A 17,205-nucleotide genomic window follows, 5' to 3' on the forward strand; every position below is an offset into this window, starting at 1 on the left:
CAACTACAGAGTTCCAGGGAGGCAGGGCAGTCGGCCTCCCTCTCCAACAGTTAGCCGGAACAGATGGTGTGGGGTTTCCAGCAGAAGGGCTGGCAACAGGGCCGAGGACTGCTGGACTCTGCCCTCAACTAACAGAGGATGGATTTCCTGTGAAGGTGGATGGGACTTCAGTCTCCACCTGTATACCCCAGGGATTCTGGGCAGTGGGCCCAGATCCCCAACAGCATGACAGAGTGAGCCCAGACACCCTGTCTTCTCTCCAGCGGCAGAAAGGATTCCAGGGAGAAGGGCCAGTCCAGGCCTCTCCCCAGCGGCAGATATGTTCTCTGAGAGAGGCAGAGGTTGGCTGGGTGAGTAATGCTTTGTTTGGAACAATTTATTTAGGGTACTGTGTGGGTACAGGCAGTAGAGAACTGGAACTACTTACTAACTTCGGAGTCAACCCGTCTGGGGTCTCCTCCTGTGTTAGTCTTCTGCCGAAAGGGGAGAGATGTGACGGGAGGGCCCGTGGAACTCAGAATACATCTTATGTCTAAGTCACCCTGTGCCATCCTGGCACAGGGTGAGCGAGAAAATATATCTTGGACTACTTAAAATGGGACAGTAATATTTGTCCACAATATCTCCCAGGATGTATGTTAATTGAATGAGCTGATCACATTGTCCTCTATACAATGTAGGAGACGGGACGACTCCTATTGGAGCTCATGTTAATTAGGTTTTGTTTGTATTGTTAATTGTAATTAGCTCCAGCTATTGTGTTTATATTACTGTGTGAAGCTCGGTGACCACAAGTCTGTCATCTAGTCTGGGTAAATTTTGTAGTAAATTAGCTCATGTTAATTAGGTTAGCTTTGAGTCATCCTGGTGTATAAATGTGTGTGAGATCTCAAATAAAGAGTTAGTTCTGATGTGCTCCAAGACTGGTGTTGTCTAGTTCTTGGGGTTCCTATAGCCAGATCCATTGGACTCGTGTTCCAGAACTTGGGAAGCGGTATATGACGGAAGCACTCAAGCGGAGTGTGGGACGTTCCGTGACAATCTTCACCATGTCTAGATGCCTAAATGCATTAAGTTGGTGACATGTGATTGGCTGATTAGCAATTTGTGTTGCCAAGCAATCTGCCAAAAGTGTCTGGTGAGCGTATTATAGACCATAGTTTGTGGACTCTATGGCAAAATAATATACACTGATTTGGGTTATTTTTACCAGAGAAATTAAGCAGAATACATTTTAACCTACATTTTTGAAGAAATACTATTTATTGGCAAATTTTTATATGAGAAACATATTTTTTTGTTACGTTTTTTGTATTTTCTCATTTATATAGCAACAAATAAAAAAACCCAACTGTGAAAAAATATCAGCAAAAAAAACTGTTTTAAAAAATGATCAAAATGTCATGTGGGTACAGTGTCGCATGACTGAGTAATTGTCGTTTATAGTGTGAGAGTGCGGAAAGATGAAAATTGGCCTGGGCAGGAGGGGGGAGAACGTGTCTGGTACTGAGGTGGTTAAGCATGTACAATGGTAAGCAGCAGCTCTGAAATAAATATCATTTTTATTATGTAAGGTTATGTGAATGGGAATATGTAACAAGTATACAAGCAGGTGTTCTTCCATTTTGGCTGCAATGTGATTGGTCGTCACAGAGAAGAACTGTACATCTTCTCCCCCAGTATGGAGAGGTCGGGAATTTCTGAATGGAGCTCACTATGCCTACAATGCACGCTGTCCTCCTCATCCCCGGACTAGTCTGCACATCCACCTCCTCACAGATCAGCTCGACTCCCGCTGCGTGCGGTCACGCCCCCGGAGTCACGTGTAAAGGGCTGCTGTCGTCAGAGCTGTTCTCTGTACTAGGATGTGTGAGGAGAGCGCTCTCCGCCAGTACTAGTGCTGCCGCTACTCCTGTCAGCTGTCCGTCCTTTTCTCCAGTATCCCTCCAGCCAGGAATGAGAAGCGATGTCCGGGTCATCCAACGAGGAGAAAAACTGCCGCCGTTTTCTGGAGCTTTTCCTGGGGGAGTTCCGGGGACCGTTCGGGGAGGAGGACCCCATCTCGTTCCGTCCGCTGTCCGACCATATCACCCCGGAGGAGGTGGAAGGGGAATGCCTGGACCTGTGCCTGCAACAACTCTGCAAATAGTTAAGTCGTTCACTGTTCTCCCTTTCCTTCCCTTGTTTCCTTCCCTCCATCTCTTTCCTTCCCTCATTTCCTTCCCTGTATCCATTTCCTTCCCTCTTTCCTTCCCTCATTTCCTTCTCTGTATCCCTTTCCTTCCCTCTTTCCTTCCCTCATTTTCTTCTCTGTATCCCTTTCCTTCCCTCTTTCCTTCCCTCATTTCCTTCTCTGTATCCCTTTCCTTCCCTCTTTCCCTCTCTCATTTCATTTCCTTCCCTGTATCCCTTTCCTTCCCTCTTTCATTCCCTCATTTCATTTCCTTCCCTGTATCCCTTTCCTTTCCTCTTCTCTTTCATTCCCTCATTTCATTTCCTTCCCTGTATCCCTTTCCTTCCCTCTTTCCTTCTCTCATTTCATTTCCTTCTCTGTATCCCTTTCCTTCCCTCTTTCCTTCTCTCATTTCATTTCCTTCCCTGTATCCCTTTCCTTCCCTCTTTCCTTCTCTCATTTCATTTCCTTCCCTGTATCCCTTTCCTTCCCTCTTTCCTTCCCTCATTTCATTTCCTTCCCTGTATCCCTTTCCTTCCCTCATTTCATTTCCTTCCCTGTATCCCTTTCCTTCCCTCTTTCCTTCCCTGTATCCCTTTCCTTCCCTCTTTCCTTCCCTCATTTCATTTCCTCATTTCATTTCCTTTCCTGTATCCCTTTCCTTCCCTCTTTCCTTCCCTCATTTCATTTCCTTCCCTGTATCCCTTTCCTTCCCTCTTTCCTTCCCTCATTTCATTTCCTTCCCTGTATCCCTTTCCTTCCCTCTTTCCTTCCCTCATTTCATTTCCTTCCCTGTATCCCTTTCCTTCCCTCTTTCCTTCCCTCATTTCATTTCCTTCCCTGTATCCCTTTCCTTCCCTCTTTCCTTCCCTCATTTCATTTCCTTCCCTGTATCCCTTTCCTTCCCTCTTTCCTTCCCTCATTTCATTTCCTTCCCTGTATCCCTTTCCTTCCCTCTTTCCTTCCCTCATTTCATTTCCTTCCCTGTATCCCTTTCCTTCCCTCTTTCCTTCCCTCATTTCATTTCCTTCCCTGTATCCCTTTCCTTCCCTCTTTCCTTCCCTCATTTCATTTCCTTCCCTGTGTCCCTTTCCTTCCCTCTTTCCTTCTCTCATTTCATTTCCTTCCCTGTATCCCTTTCCTTCCCTCTTTCCTTCCCTCATTTCATTCCCTCCATCCCTTTCCTTACCTCATTTCCTTCCCTCCATCTATTTCCTTCCCTCATTTCATTTCTTTCTCTCATTTCCTTCCCTGTATCCCTTTTCTTCCCTCATTTCCTTCCCTTTCCTTCCCTCCATCCCTTTCCTCTTTCCTTCCCTCATTTTCTCCCCTCTATCCCTTTCCTCTATCATTTCCTTTTCTCTATCATTCCTTCCCTCCACCCCTTACCTTCCCTCTTTCCTGCCCTCATTTCCTCCCCTCCATCCCTTTCCTTCCCTCATTTCCTTCCCTCTATCCCTATTCTTCTTTCTATCCCTTTCCTTCCCTCTATCCCTTTCCCTCCCTCTTTCTTTCCTTCCCTCTATCCATTTCCTTTCCTCTTTCCTTCCCTCTATCCCTTCCCTTACCTCTTTCCTTCCCTCTATCACTTTTCTTCCCTCTTTCCTTTCCTTCTTTCCACCCTCTTTCCTTTCCTTCTTTCCACCCTCTTCCATCCCTCTATCCCTTTCCTTCCATTACTCCATCCCATACCTCCCTTTCCATCCTTCCCTCCCTTTCCTTCCTTCCCTCCCTTTCCTTCCTTCCATCTCTTCCCCCCCCCTTTCCTTCCCTCCATCCCTTTTCTTCCCTCCATTCCTTTCCTGGTGCTGGGCTCGGGGCTGGCCGGGACTTAGGGGAAAGTAGCACATGCCTGCACAGGGATTTCATGAGGACCTATAAATAGACAATAAAGAGCTCTCAGCGAATGACGGACTTTGCATGTATTATTACACTGTGTCATTGCAAGGATGGCGGTGGGACTGAGTGATGGGTAGGTAGGTGCTGGACAGGTGCACCCTTCTCCATTCCTCATATCATTCCTCTGCCAAGGCTGTTCTCCTTCCAGGAGGATGGGAGTAATGGGTAGGTGCTGGACAAGTGCACCCTCTATACTTACTCTGCCAGAGTTGCTCTCCTTGCATGAGAATGTTATTGGGAGTAATGGGTAGGTGCTGGACAGGTGCACCTTCTTCACTTCCTTTGAGATCATTCCTCAGCCAGCCCTGGGTTCCTCTCATTCCAGGAGGAAGGGAGTGATGAGTAGGCACTGCACAGGTGCACCCTCCATCATTCCTCGGCCAGCCCTGGGCTGCTCTCCTTTCATGAGAATGTCTTTGGGAGTGATGGGTAGGTGCTGGACAGGTGTACCTTACTCTCATCCTTTTGATATCATTCCTCAGCCAGCCCTGGGCTCCTCTCATCTTAGAAGGATGGGAATGATGGGTAGATGCATGACAGGTGCACCCTCCACCATTACTCTGATATCAATCCTTGGCCAATCTTGGGCGCCTCTCATCTTAGGAGGATGGGAGTGATGAGTAGGTGCTCCCTCCATCCTTCCTCTGATATCATTCTTCTGCCAGGGCTGCTCTCCTTCCAGGAGGATGTCATTGGGAGTGATGGGTAGGTGCTGGACAGGTGCACCCCCCATCCTTCCTCAGGCAGCCCTGGGCTTTTTTCATTTTAGTAGTGATAGCCAACCCGAAGCCTCGTCATCACTGGATGTGTGTCACCTTCTACAAGGTGCCACATTTTCTTCCCCATCAATTAACCTTCCTGTCCTTGCTCCTTGCATACCCAATGTCCATTCATCACAGAATACACATAGATAACAATGCTTCTCTGTATGCTCTCTTTTCACACAGTACAGGTTTACTGCTTAAAAATGCACCATGTCTATATTTCTAGGGCTGGTTCACATCACAGCACATGTGCTATGGCACCTGCATTGAGACATATTAAAATGCATTATTGTAACACCTTGCTGAATGTTTCCAATGCTGTGCTGCGTTATCTTGCATTGTGTAGGGATGATCTCAGGCATGTTCTGATCCTAGTCCAAACTGAGTGAGCCCACCAGGAAGCTTGTAATTATCTAAAACAGAGGCATTCCCCACCCCACAGCTGCACATAAACAAGGAACAGGGAATGCTTTTGTCGCAGATGATTGGCCCAATACAGTGACCGCTTCCTGGTGGGCTTACTCACATGGGTTTGGATTAGGGATTAACTCAAGTGTGTCCAGATTCTTATCCAAACTGTCACGATCTGGAGTCAGACTCTGAGGCCAGTAGCTATAGCAGTAGCGAGGCACTCACCGACCAGCTGGATAAGTACAGAAGCACGTCACCCTGAAGATTGACACAGGCTTACCTGAGGTGCAGAGTCTAGTACTAACCGGTGTTCACCAGAGCTCCTGATGGTGGAGATGGGTTTTGATGCATGTTAGTACCAGGTCGTGGTCCTCGGGATCGCCCCACCAGAGGGTGAGCAAGCCGGGGTCCAGTAGCAGATACAGCAGGTAGGAGGGATAAGCAGAAGCAGAGTAAGTAAACAAGCCAAAGGTCAGTAACAAGTGGTTGCAGGTTGGGATCAAGCAGAGGCGTAGACAAGGAACAAGAAAAAGGTCAGTAGCAAAGAAACAGACGGCAGCAAGAGTGACAGAAGTGAGATATTGGCTGGTTGGAGCATAATAATATGGCAATCAGGAAGTGCAAAGGCATGGCTTTATTAGGAAGTTCATGGGAGGAGCAAAGGGTTCAAAGTTCAAGACAAAAAAGGTTCAAGGTAGGATCATTCGAGGAATTGTCCAGGGAGCTGTCTAGCATTCCAGGTGGCTCAGCAAGAAAAGAAGTCACCAGACAACAGAGTTCACAGGTTCAGATCTGGGCCCTGACACAAACCTACCTGAGCTATGCTGTCGGGAAGCTGTCACTGCACACAGCCAATCATAACCAACCAAGGTATTTCCTGCCCCACAGCTGCATATTATACAAGGGTTGGGTAATGCCTCAGCTGCAGATGATTTGCCCAGTACAGTGACAGCTTCACTCACATGGGTTCAGGTTAGCGATGAGCCCAGGTGTGTTTGGATCCTCATCCAAACCCATCTGATCTATTCTGTTGGAAAGCTGTCACTGCACACAGCCAATCATAACCAGCTGAGTCATTCCCCACCCCACAGCCACACATATACAAGAGGCAGGGAATGCCTCTGTCGTCTGTTGCAGATGATTGGCCCAGTAGAGGGGACTCCCCAGTTGGGTGCTTTTTTCCTGTTGCCTCGGTTCCTTTGTGGTTGTTGATTTAGTGTAGTGTATAAAACCTGTGCTGTATAGAATAGCTGACAGGAATGAAGGACTCGCCGCTCCAGGTGGATTGATTAGTGCCTGATAGGAATATTCAACCAAGTGCTAGCCCCGGCCCGCCTCCGTGGGTATATGAATAGAAGAAGAAATGGCTGCACATCGATTGAAATCCAAAATGTTGTTTATTAATCACCAAGATGACACCAAAGGACACCAACACACAAGTCTTGTAGACATGTTTCACACAGTACAGTTGTGCTTTATTAGTCATCATCACTAAGTGAGGATAGTGTTATTTCCCTTGCTATGGGATTATAGTTGTTTTGGGCAATGCTGCCCAGCATTTTGATTTAGCTCTTATGCAACACTCAAAAACACATTTCAAGACTATGCACCTATCATAATGGAAAAAAAAATCTGACCTCCCCCACCCTTTACAACTGAACATTTTTTAACTTGTTTCCTTATCCCTGACTACACTCAACATTTGGAATATCATTATTTCTAATTGTTCCTGTTCACACTTGTACGCTGTGTACCCTATGTGTAAAAAAAAAAAAAAAAAAAAAAAAATAAGGTAAATGTTTTTTCTTTTAGTGTATGTTCGGCTGTTTTTGCCCCCCATAGACTTCAAAGAGTGCCACATGTGTTTTCACCTGAAAAACTCCTCTACACTCCTCCCCTTGCCCGGCCCAGGAAACAAACACCTGAAGCTTGATACACAAGCAAAAACGCTGTCACAAGGCTTGTAACACTCAAAATCAGTAGGGTTACCTCCCACTAAGGTGTATGCAGGTTTAGATAACCCTTGATGTAGCCTGTACAGAAAAAAGTAGGTAAACATGTAAATCAGCACAATGCATTAAAAAAGTCAATGTGCTTGCATTTTTTTGTGCATTGTTATGCATGTTTTGGTGCGAATCATCAGGCTTTCTAAAGCTAGGTCAATATCTTGCATAAGTGTTAAAAATGTGTCTGTTTTTGTGGATATGGGAGATTTATTGCAATTATAATTTGCATAAATATTGTATTGTCAGATTGTAATGTGTGTAGTAACAGTACAGTATTCCTAATTATACCTTTTCTAATAATAAGTTTCACAACTACATTTTTATATAGTCCTTAAACTACTGATTGTCAGTTGGGTTGGCTTTGAATATTATCTTCACTTGTGTACAGAGCCCTCTGTGTTTGCTGGCCCATAACATTTGCATGTGATGCTATTGCTAAGGTTATGCCCTTGCAAACAAAGCCATGAACAAAATTTGTACAATCAATACCTTGATACAAATCAAACTCAGGACCTCTCTGCTGCAAGTTGGCGGTATTGGTGTTGTTCATTTCAATCACGTAAGTAAAAAAGAAATGAACATTGCTTGATGTTTTTAAATTCAGCGTTACACACTTCACGAAGAATGCAAGAAGCATGTTGGCTGGTTATCTCTCTATTTCTCTGTGCCTTAAATAGCTGCGCAACCCTTTTTTTTTTTTATACAAAAGTGGCACCACAGAGAAACATACTGTTCTCTGTCCGTCAGCTCTTCTGGCATTTGCTTGGTGCATGTATGCTCGCTTAGCTGTTTCTTTCCAATATTATGCAAAGGCATGCTGTAAAATTCGGTAGAATTTTCGATGCTGTTATGTCATGACTTGTTGGTGAGAGGTGCTACTCTACCATGTAGTAAAAGCATTTGCAAGTATTGTTATTGGAGGTGTTAAACATGTATTCTGTTGCTTACATTGGACCTTCTTAAGTGCATAAATGCATGCAAATAACTGGCGTAGCACAGAGTCATCCTGTGTACCTTGGATTCATTTGGCTTGTGTTTTTTTTTCCTTTAACAGGTAACCCATTTGGCCTGGTTACTTTTGCAAGATAGTTATATAGTGTGTGTAAAACCTAAAAGAAAGTCAGCTGATGTATCAGTGATGCAACAAGAAAAAGTAGTGCCCAATGCTGGGGTTTTAGAGCACCTGACTGACATTGAGGATGTTTTTAATGGTGACAATGTAAAGGGCTCTCCTTCTCTACTCAACTGTGTGATAACACTTCAGTGATTTCACTGCAGGGGAATCTGCTTTGTCACCCTGTTGAAGACAGAAGTTGAAATTCTCAACTGAAAGTATGATGTTTGCTGTTTTTTCAACATGTTTCAGTAAGAATTTTTTTTTTCATATAATATCTGTCTAATCTGTCTAGTCCTCTGCATACGTTTTAGGAAGTGTGAAGAAATGCTGTAAAGTAAGAATGCTTTCAAAATTATATATTTTATTTTTATATTTTAATCAATTTACAAAATGCAAAGTGAGTGAACATAAGAAGAATCCAAATCAAATCAATATTTGGTGTGACTACCATAATTTCTTCTAGATACACTTGCACACAGTTTTTAAGGAATTTGGCAGGTAGGTTGTTCCAAACATCTTGGAGGACTAACCACAGATCTTCTGTGAATATAGGCTGCCTCAGATTCCTCTGTTTCTTCATGTAATCCCAGACAGACTCGATGATGTTGAGATCGGAGCTCTGTGGGGGCCAAACCATCACTTCCAGGACTTTACACAGAAGATAATTCTTAATGACATTGGCTGTATGTTTGGGCCATTGTTCTGCTGCAGAATAAATGTGGGGCCAATCATACCCATCAATGATTGATAGTATAGTAAAGGGTGATACGCTGGCTGAGCTGGGGTGTTTTTTTTTTTTTTAACTTAAAGCAGGAAACGCATTAAGGTTAAAAAAATGTATTGCCTTTAGAACCACTTTCATAACTGTTAAAAAAAGAAATGCCTCTATTTTTTACGCCCATATGCTTGAGGCCTAATTTGGCTTCAATTATGTGTATGTATGCATATGAGGTAGGGACCTGAGATTGTAGGCACCTTGAGGGCAGGGACTGATGTGAATGCACAGTATGTAGAGCACTGCATAAACTGTTGGCTCTATATAATTGTTATATATTTTAATGTCATTACAAATCTATAGCTATCATCTAAACCTATTATGATTGTCTGTAAAGCAGAGGGAACTTTTCTTACCGTGTCATACCCACCGTTTCAACAGATTGTCTTGATAGAAATTGGCAACAGAACTTAAAGGACTGCACAGAACAACAGATTTTATTCTTGCTTAAACACTACTTTAGAACCATGGTTGACTGTTTTAGGGCCTGTTCACACTGGAACATGGTTGGGGAAAGGCACACTCTGTGCGCGTTTTCCACATTGCATGTAAACACACTGCATTGCGAGACGCTCGCAGGTGCCAATTATTTGTTAATGGCACCAAAAGCACAATTTGCAAACGCAGCGAGTTTGCAATCTGACAAATGAATGGGCTGTCAAAACCAGGCTGCGTGGGAATGCATACATTTCAGTGTGAACCGGCTCTCATAGTAGAAGTCTCGTAACATATTTAAACTATAATTTAATCCCTTAGAGGACCAAGTGGTACATGTTGTTTGGATCCATTCTGCCTTTGCTAAGCAGCGTGATAGGACAGTTTGCCTGGCTGCTAGAAAGGAGATGGACTTGTGAGTGACAGTGCTGGTCTCTAGTAGCCAGGGTCACTTTGAAGAGTGCTGCCCTTCACAAAACTCACACAGTCTGTGGCATTTTGCGATCTGTTTGCTGTTCTTCTAATCCTTTACCGCCTTAATGAACAATCAGCTCTGTGGCAGTGTTCTACACCGCACTGGCCTGACATCACTGATTGTTAATTCAGAAAAGTGACTGATCACTTAACACTGTGGTGCTGTGTAATCCATAGACTTGGGCTGTGTATGTTAACAAGTAGCCACAGATAGATTACACAGCCTTGCAGCTCTGTGTGATCTTTTACTTTTATGAATGAACAGGTGCTATATCCATCTAGTTCACTTCAGGATGAAATGAGTTTAGAGTTCTTTAAGGCCCCTTGCACATGGCACCATCCAGCTGCAATTCATCCCTCCTGTCATTTTAGTGTACTCAGAAGGGCAGGTGAGGTGTCCAGCCCTGTTGCAGACAGCCTATCACAGTCTATGGTAGGCTGTGGCTGGAAGGGCTGAACACTGTACCGGTCCATTCCAGGAGAGACTCAGTACAGCTGATTGTCCCTGTGTGCAAGGGGTCTTAAAGTGGCTGTAAACCTCAGACATGAAATATGAACAAAGCATATCCCTCTATTGTGTGTACTTGTCTCACTTAAGAGCACTAAGTGTAATTTTTGTCTGCTGCTTTATTCCTCTATCAGCACAAGTCACTTCTAAAAGTTTTCCAGAAACTAAGCAAAACATGGTGACAGGGGAGGGAGTTCCAGCTGATTGACAGCCTCCACTTTATTCCTGTGTAAAAAGGGTAGAGCTGCGCGATTAATCGTTAAGAATCAAAATCGCGATCTTTTTCCCTTCCCGATCTTCAAAACAGCAAGTCACAATTTTTTCTAACAAGTGCAGAGTGTTCTCACAGCTGGAAAAAAAAATCCAGGCAGCCTGCCAAGATTTATCACAACAAGTGGATAAAAAGTATACAGATACAAAGTATCTTTTCATTCTTTTATTAAAGAAAAGAACTCCAGCGTGTAAATGAGGGAAGTTTAACCATTTAAAGACCAAACCTTTTCTGACATTTATTGCTTACAAGTAAGGCCTCATGCACACGAGACGCCGGTGCAAACTCTGCTGAACACATGTTTTTAAAAGCGGAAAACGGCGTTTAGAAACACCTGTTTTGCTGTGTTTGCATGCCGCGTTTAGCCGCGTTTTACTACGTTTGCGTCTAGAAGTGTCTGCAGAGCAGAGAATGACATTTTGCAACTCAAATTTGGGGCCCCATATCTCGGGGCCACTTGGTGCTAGGAACCCCAAATTTGGTGTGCGACCACACTACAACATATCCAAATTTGGGGTTCCTAGCACCAAGTGGCCCCGAGATAAGGGGCCCCAAATTTGGGTCGCAAAATGTCAACCACTTTTCTGCAGCAGAGAATGACATTTTGTGACCCGAATTTGGGGCCCTGTATCTCGGGGCCACTTGGTGCTAGGAACCCCAAATTTGGATATGTTGTAGTGTGGTCGCACACCAAATTTGGGGTTCCTAGCACCAAGTGGCCCCGAGATATGGGGCCCCAAAGTCGGGTTGTAAAAAATACTTATAAACGCAAACGCGGCTAAACGCGATACCGGCATTTAGCTGCGTTTAGCCGCGTTTGGCGTCTGAAACGTGGAAAACTTTCGTGTCTGAACCCATTTTTTTGTTTCTGGAAAAACAAGGTTAAACGCAACTGCCTAAAAATGCCAAAAAACGAGACACATAGGATAACATTGAATGAGTTCAGGGGCAGTTGAAAAAACTGTCCAACTGCCTCTGAATGCAAGTTGAACAGCGTCTCATGTGCATGAGGCCTAAAAATCATTATTTTCTGATAGAAAATTTCTTGGAACACCCATCTCATCTTATGAATTAGATCACCTAAAGGAAAACTTTATTTATTTTTCTTCTCCAAATTAAGGTTTGTTTTTGTTTTTTGTTTTTTTTTTTACTTGTATGAGATGCTTTTCTCTTCTTTTTATTAATTTCTCTGCCCCCCTTTTTAAACCCATTCTAGATCTCTTGTCAGGAAATCATCTCACAACAGTGCAAAAAAAAACGGGGAGAGGCAAGGGTGGATTTGATTTAAATCAACTCGATTTAAATCAACGGGATTTAAATCCTCATTTTTAATGAGCAACTGTCATCGCTGTCCTGCAGCCGCTCCTTCTCGGACCCACTGTTGACTTGCCGACAGTCCCATTAACATTAATGGGACAGCTGGTGATGCGGCAGTGACACAGGGACGTGGGCGGCAGCAGGTGAGTGGATGCCCGCTAACAGGCACTGCCATGATGAATCTGAAATGACAGGTGCTGTGTAAGTTCACCATACAGATTTTTCTTTATGTTTTACACTTTACGTTTTCTATTTAATATACATTTCTTTAGATCAATTTTTACTTCAAAAGCATTTTATTAAAATAAATTTGATAAAAATCAATAAATCTGATTAAAATAAAATCAGATTTTTTATTTATTTATTTTTTGATTCATTGATTTTTATCCACCCTGGGAGAGGCTGAGAGCAATAGAAAGTACTTTTTAAGTTAAAGTAGAACTAAAGACAACTTTTTTTTTTTTTTTTTTTTCAGTTTAGGTTCGAGTAGTGGGGAGGTATTAGAACATCTATTAGGTTTTTATTGCTGTATGTGTATTTTTTACTTAAACTTTGTGTTTCCTAAACCGTTGCGCTAATATTGTGATATAAAAATTACAAACTACCAATATTTTAATCTCTATGGTGTCCGCTTATATATATTATTAGTGGTGGAATATTGAATCTGAGCCAAGCTTTACATGTAATTTTGCTGTGCAATACTGTGTAGTACCAGCAACTCCTCCTCACCTACTGATTTGTACATTTTGTTATGGTTGGGGTTTTTAGGGTTTTTTTTTCATACTTTTTGCTGGCCACCATTACAATGGATTTATATTTGCCCAATGGCAGGTTAACATTTCCCCTGCAGGCTACAGTTCTTAATATTGCCAAAGAATACTCTTTCATCTCCAATGTCTAACTTGTCTGTAAGCAAAAATTTTTATTTCAGAGGCATTCTATACTTTGCATGCCTGCATGAAGGGTAACACTTTCCCCCCAGGAATCCTAAATTTATACTTGCTCTCCTCATATTCTTGTGTTGATATGCAAGCACCAAAGTAATGCATTTGTGCTTTTTGTGGCATCCCTATTTTCCCGATAGTGACTTAATTTTTGTCTGTAAATGCATATTTTGCCTATGAGGTATTCATGTGTGTTTTTTTTTTTTTAATGGGGCTTCTGTCCTCAGCTAATTGCAGGTATCTCCTGCTGGGTGTCCCGCATCTAATCACAAACGGCCCCTTCGCAAGGGTGAATAGGACCATACAGCTGATGGTTTAAGAAAGGTAAAATTCACCCAAATTTCACCTTTTCACCTTGACAAGTTTCCTTGTAAACCATGGTGGGACCAGAATGGGAATTACAACACCCCTAGAATGGGAATTACACTTGATAGACTTTTACTAAACCCAGGTCCCTGCATTTACTATATCTGGTCTCCCATGGTACACAGAACATGGAACATGCAATTATTTTAGTAAATATAAACTGCCAAATACCTTTTTTCATCAGCAGTTAGAGCAGTCTTGTGACTTCTATTAGTGTCTGGTTAAAGCTTGTAGGAGGAGTTTTCCTTCTCCTCTGACTGTCCTATGAGGCTGTAGGACCCCTGACTCTCTGTCTGGACAGTGCTGATTGGCCCTGTGATGATCACATGTATTTTCGTAAGAAATGAAAAACTCTCTAGCACCAAGATGGCGAACCTTGGCACCCCAGATGTTTTTTAACTACATTTCCCATGATGCTTAACTACACTGCAGAGTGCATGAGCATCATGGGAAATGTAGTTCCAAAACATCTGGGGTGCCAAGGTTCACCATCACTGCTCTAGCAATACACACCAAACTGAGCATGTGCAGCTGGTCCCCTAGCCTCTATTCTATCAGGAGATGGATTGGGGATAGTGGAAGAAGGGGAGGAACAGAGAAGACAGAATCAAACAGCCCTTTTACACAATGCAGAGGATTAACCCCTTGGATTCCACAGTGAGGATAACAAGCCTGCTTTACTGCATATACAGACTGATTCTACTGTTGTGGGTTTAGTAACTCTTTAAAGACTGATCAGTAGAATGTGATAGCACACATGTGAAGTTAGCATCAGTCCCTAAATACAGATGTAAGTTTAGTCTAGTCACTAAACACCGATGCAAAATGAACTTTACACAGACCATCGAAGCAAGACCAAGATTGACATTTAGGGCTCATGCGCAAATGCACATTCCTTGCTACAGTGTAAACATGCTGGCATATTTTGGTGGCCAAAAGCCCCTGGTGCTGTGCCCAGCCTTCCATAGGCATGAATGGGCGTGGGTGGCTGTACACAGGTATGCACCTCTAATTGGATAAAGTGTTGTATACTGCGTTTGGAAATGTACAGCTGCACAAATGTGCCACTTTACGCAAATAGCAGCCCATACCTGTGTACAGGCGGTCCCCTACTTACAAACATCCGACTTACAAAGGACTCCTACTTACAAACGGAACGAGACAACAGGAAGTGAGAGGAAATATCCCCCTAGGAAGGGAAATTCACTTCTGAAAGAGTTAAAATGGGGAAAAGGTGTCTCCACTGATGCTTTATCATCAGTCCATGTTCCCCTAACAGCCCAAAATTTTCAAAATCCAATTGTCATTGGGACAGAAAGTGAGGTGAAATCTTCTGAACAGGGACACAGACAGCTAAACAAATGTTACAGAGGTGATAATCCTTCTCTATGCTATCCAAAAAGCTTAAAAATTGATTTTTTGGCTGGAGCTACACTTAAAAAATGGACCTGTTCCGACTTACAAACAGATTCAACTTAACCTCCCTGGCGGTATGATTATTTCGGATTTTAGGTGCTGAAAGCGGTACAATTATTTTGCATGGAAATTTGGCGTTTTATATTGTAGGTCTGTAAATCTTAACAATAACACACTTAAATCTGTTCAAACCAGAGTCTAGTAGATATCCCGGGTATGATAAAGTTTGAAACACAAAAACATAAATTATAATATAATAAATAAAAATAAATAATTAAAAAAAATTAAAAAAAATAGTAATAAAATAAATTTCCCCACAATTCACTATCGCTCAATTCTGCAAGTGTTCTAATTTACTATCGCTGTTTTCTAGCTGGTCTAAAGCCACTTTTGACGTAAAGGGACACTTTTTGGTTGCTATGGACAATCTCCAGTTTCCAGGCAGAAAGAACAGTATATATCACATAAAACTGCATGCAGGGCATGGGCCAGAGCACTGGGGACAAATGGGATGTGAAATCATTTCATACAGTACTGTAATCTGTAAGATTGTATGTGTTATGATTTTGACATTTTTTTGAATTTGCCGCCAGGCTCCGCCCCCGTGCGTCGCGCCGCTCGCAGGGAACGGAGCCTGGCACGGAGAGGCTTCGGAGGAGGACGGAGTCCTCGGACACTGCGGGGGACATCGCAGGATCCCGGGGACAAGGTAAGTAACGCCGCCCCAGGATCCTGCAATGCGATCCCGAGTGTGGCTCGGGGTTACCGCTAATGGTACTGAATTTTAACCCCGAGCCACACTCGGGAATACCGCCAGGGAGGCTACGAACAAACTTACAGACCCTATCTTGTTTGTAACCCGGGGACTGCCTGTATGTCTATTTAAGTCTGTATGACTGTGCGCAGGACCAGGGATTCCAAAACTCCAAAATATGGCAGTGTGTGTACACTGTAAGGTGAAACGCCCCGTGTACATAAGCCATAGAGGTAAACTTTATTCATTTATTTAATATCTCTACAACTCTTTGATGTAGCTTAAGTTGGGTGAAAAGGTTGAAAGAGGCTGGCTAAGGCCCTGTTCACACATGCGTGATTTTCTGCTTGCAGCTTGTAGCTCTAAAACGCTCAACAAGCCAAATCCCATTCATTTTAATGGCCCCGTTCACATCTGAGCGTTCTGCAGCCTGAAGCAAAACACCTGAAGCTCAAAGTACATGAGCTTCTATTTGGCAGATTACGAGTGTTTTTGGCTCCATAGACTTCAATCGAAACGCTTGACTTGAGCATTTTACAAGTGTTTTTTGCTTAAATAGCAGCTCTCCACCCTAAATCTCCTCTCCCTCTTCTCCCCCCAGTGCTTTCTATTGGCTAAACAAAAATGCCTGAAGCTGTAAAACGCTTCTAATACACTTCTAAAACACTTTAAAAAAGCTGCAAAAAAAAGCTTAAAAAAAAAGAAAAAGCCAGAAAAACGCCAGTAAATTGAAACGCTCAGGTGTGAATGGAGCTTTAATGTGTTGTTAGACAACATAGAGCAAAGGGAAAAAATCTACCAGTTTTATCTCGGACTAAAAGTATTACTGCTCTGACAGTTGGATACCGAATGTATGTCTAAATTCTTAACAGATATTTTTGAACATTTTCCCCATGGAAACTCTGGTGAAACAAACATAGATTTGAAAGAGATTCTACCCAATACACAATATAAAATGTAAGCATGCACACAGTTTTTTCGTACACTCAACTTTGATCTTTCATGTGTCATTTTGACAGGTCTGTCGGTATAGTTTCATATTGCTGTCATTTCACTATGTAGCTAGCGAATTCAAAATAAAAGATCTTTACTGATGCCTTTTTTCATATTCTGAAGCTTCTAAGTACTGGCTAAAGAATGTCAGGAAATCATCGACTTTTTAAAAAAAAATTTTATCCTAGCACAGCATGTATAATTATAAGGCATATTTATAAAGATTAGCAAAATAATTGATCTTCATTGTGCTATGTTTTTGCCAAATTTTGCCATCAAATCTATTTTTCCTGTATGCTACACAATGTTCACAAAAGGAATGGGCAGACTTTGTCATCTGCAAATGTACAAAGCAATTTTTATTTAGCAATTGTTTTAAGATTGTTTTTAAACCTGGGTTTTTCTTTTATAACCTCCAATCTTAATCTGATTGGGTTATTAAAGTGTATTTAAAACCAATAATGTAGTTTACACCTTCTTCTGCTTAATTTTCAGCTGGTAATCCTGAAAATAACACTCTTCCTGCCCCCGGGTGGCTACTCCACTCCTCCACATTATCTATGGAGGAAGCCATTGTTGTCA

General features: G+C 42.6%; 1 protein-coding gene across 1 annotated transcript in view; it reads left to right on the top strand.

Moving 5' to 3' along the window:
• The first annotated feature begins 1,841 nt into the window (after positions 1 to 1,841).
• PPM1E (protein phosphatase, Mg2+/Mn2+ dependent 1E) overlaps positions 1,842 to 17,205 on the top strand; it is a 530,484-nt gene continuing 515,120 nt past the window's right edge. The window contains exon 1 of the mRNA XM_073615165.1: positions 1,842 to 2,148. Coding sequence (XP_073471266.1) covers positions 1,967 to 2,148 — 182 coding nt within the window. The 5' untranslated portion in view covers positions 1,842 to 1,966. The remainder of the gene's footprint in view (positions 2,149 to 17,205) is intronic.

The sequence above is a fragment of the Aquarana catesbeiana genome, linkage group LG02 (genome assembly GCF_042186555.1).
Source record: "Aquarana catesbeiana isolate 2022-GZ linkage group LG02, ASM4218655v1, whole genome shotgun sequence".
In the NCBI taxonomy this organism is placed as follows: domain Eukaryota; kingdom Metazoa; phylum Chordata; class Amphibia; order Anura; family Ranidae; genus Aquarana; species Aquarana catesbeiana.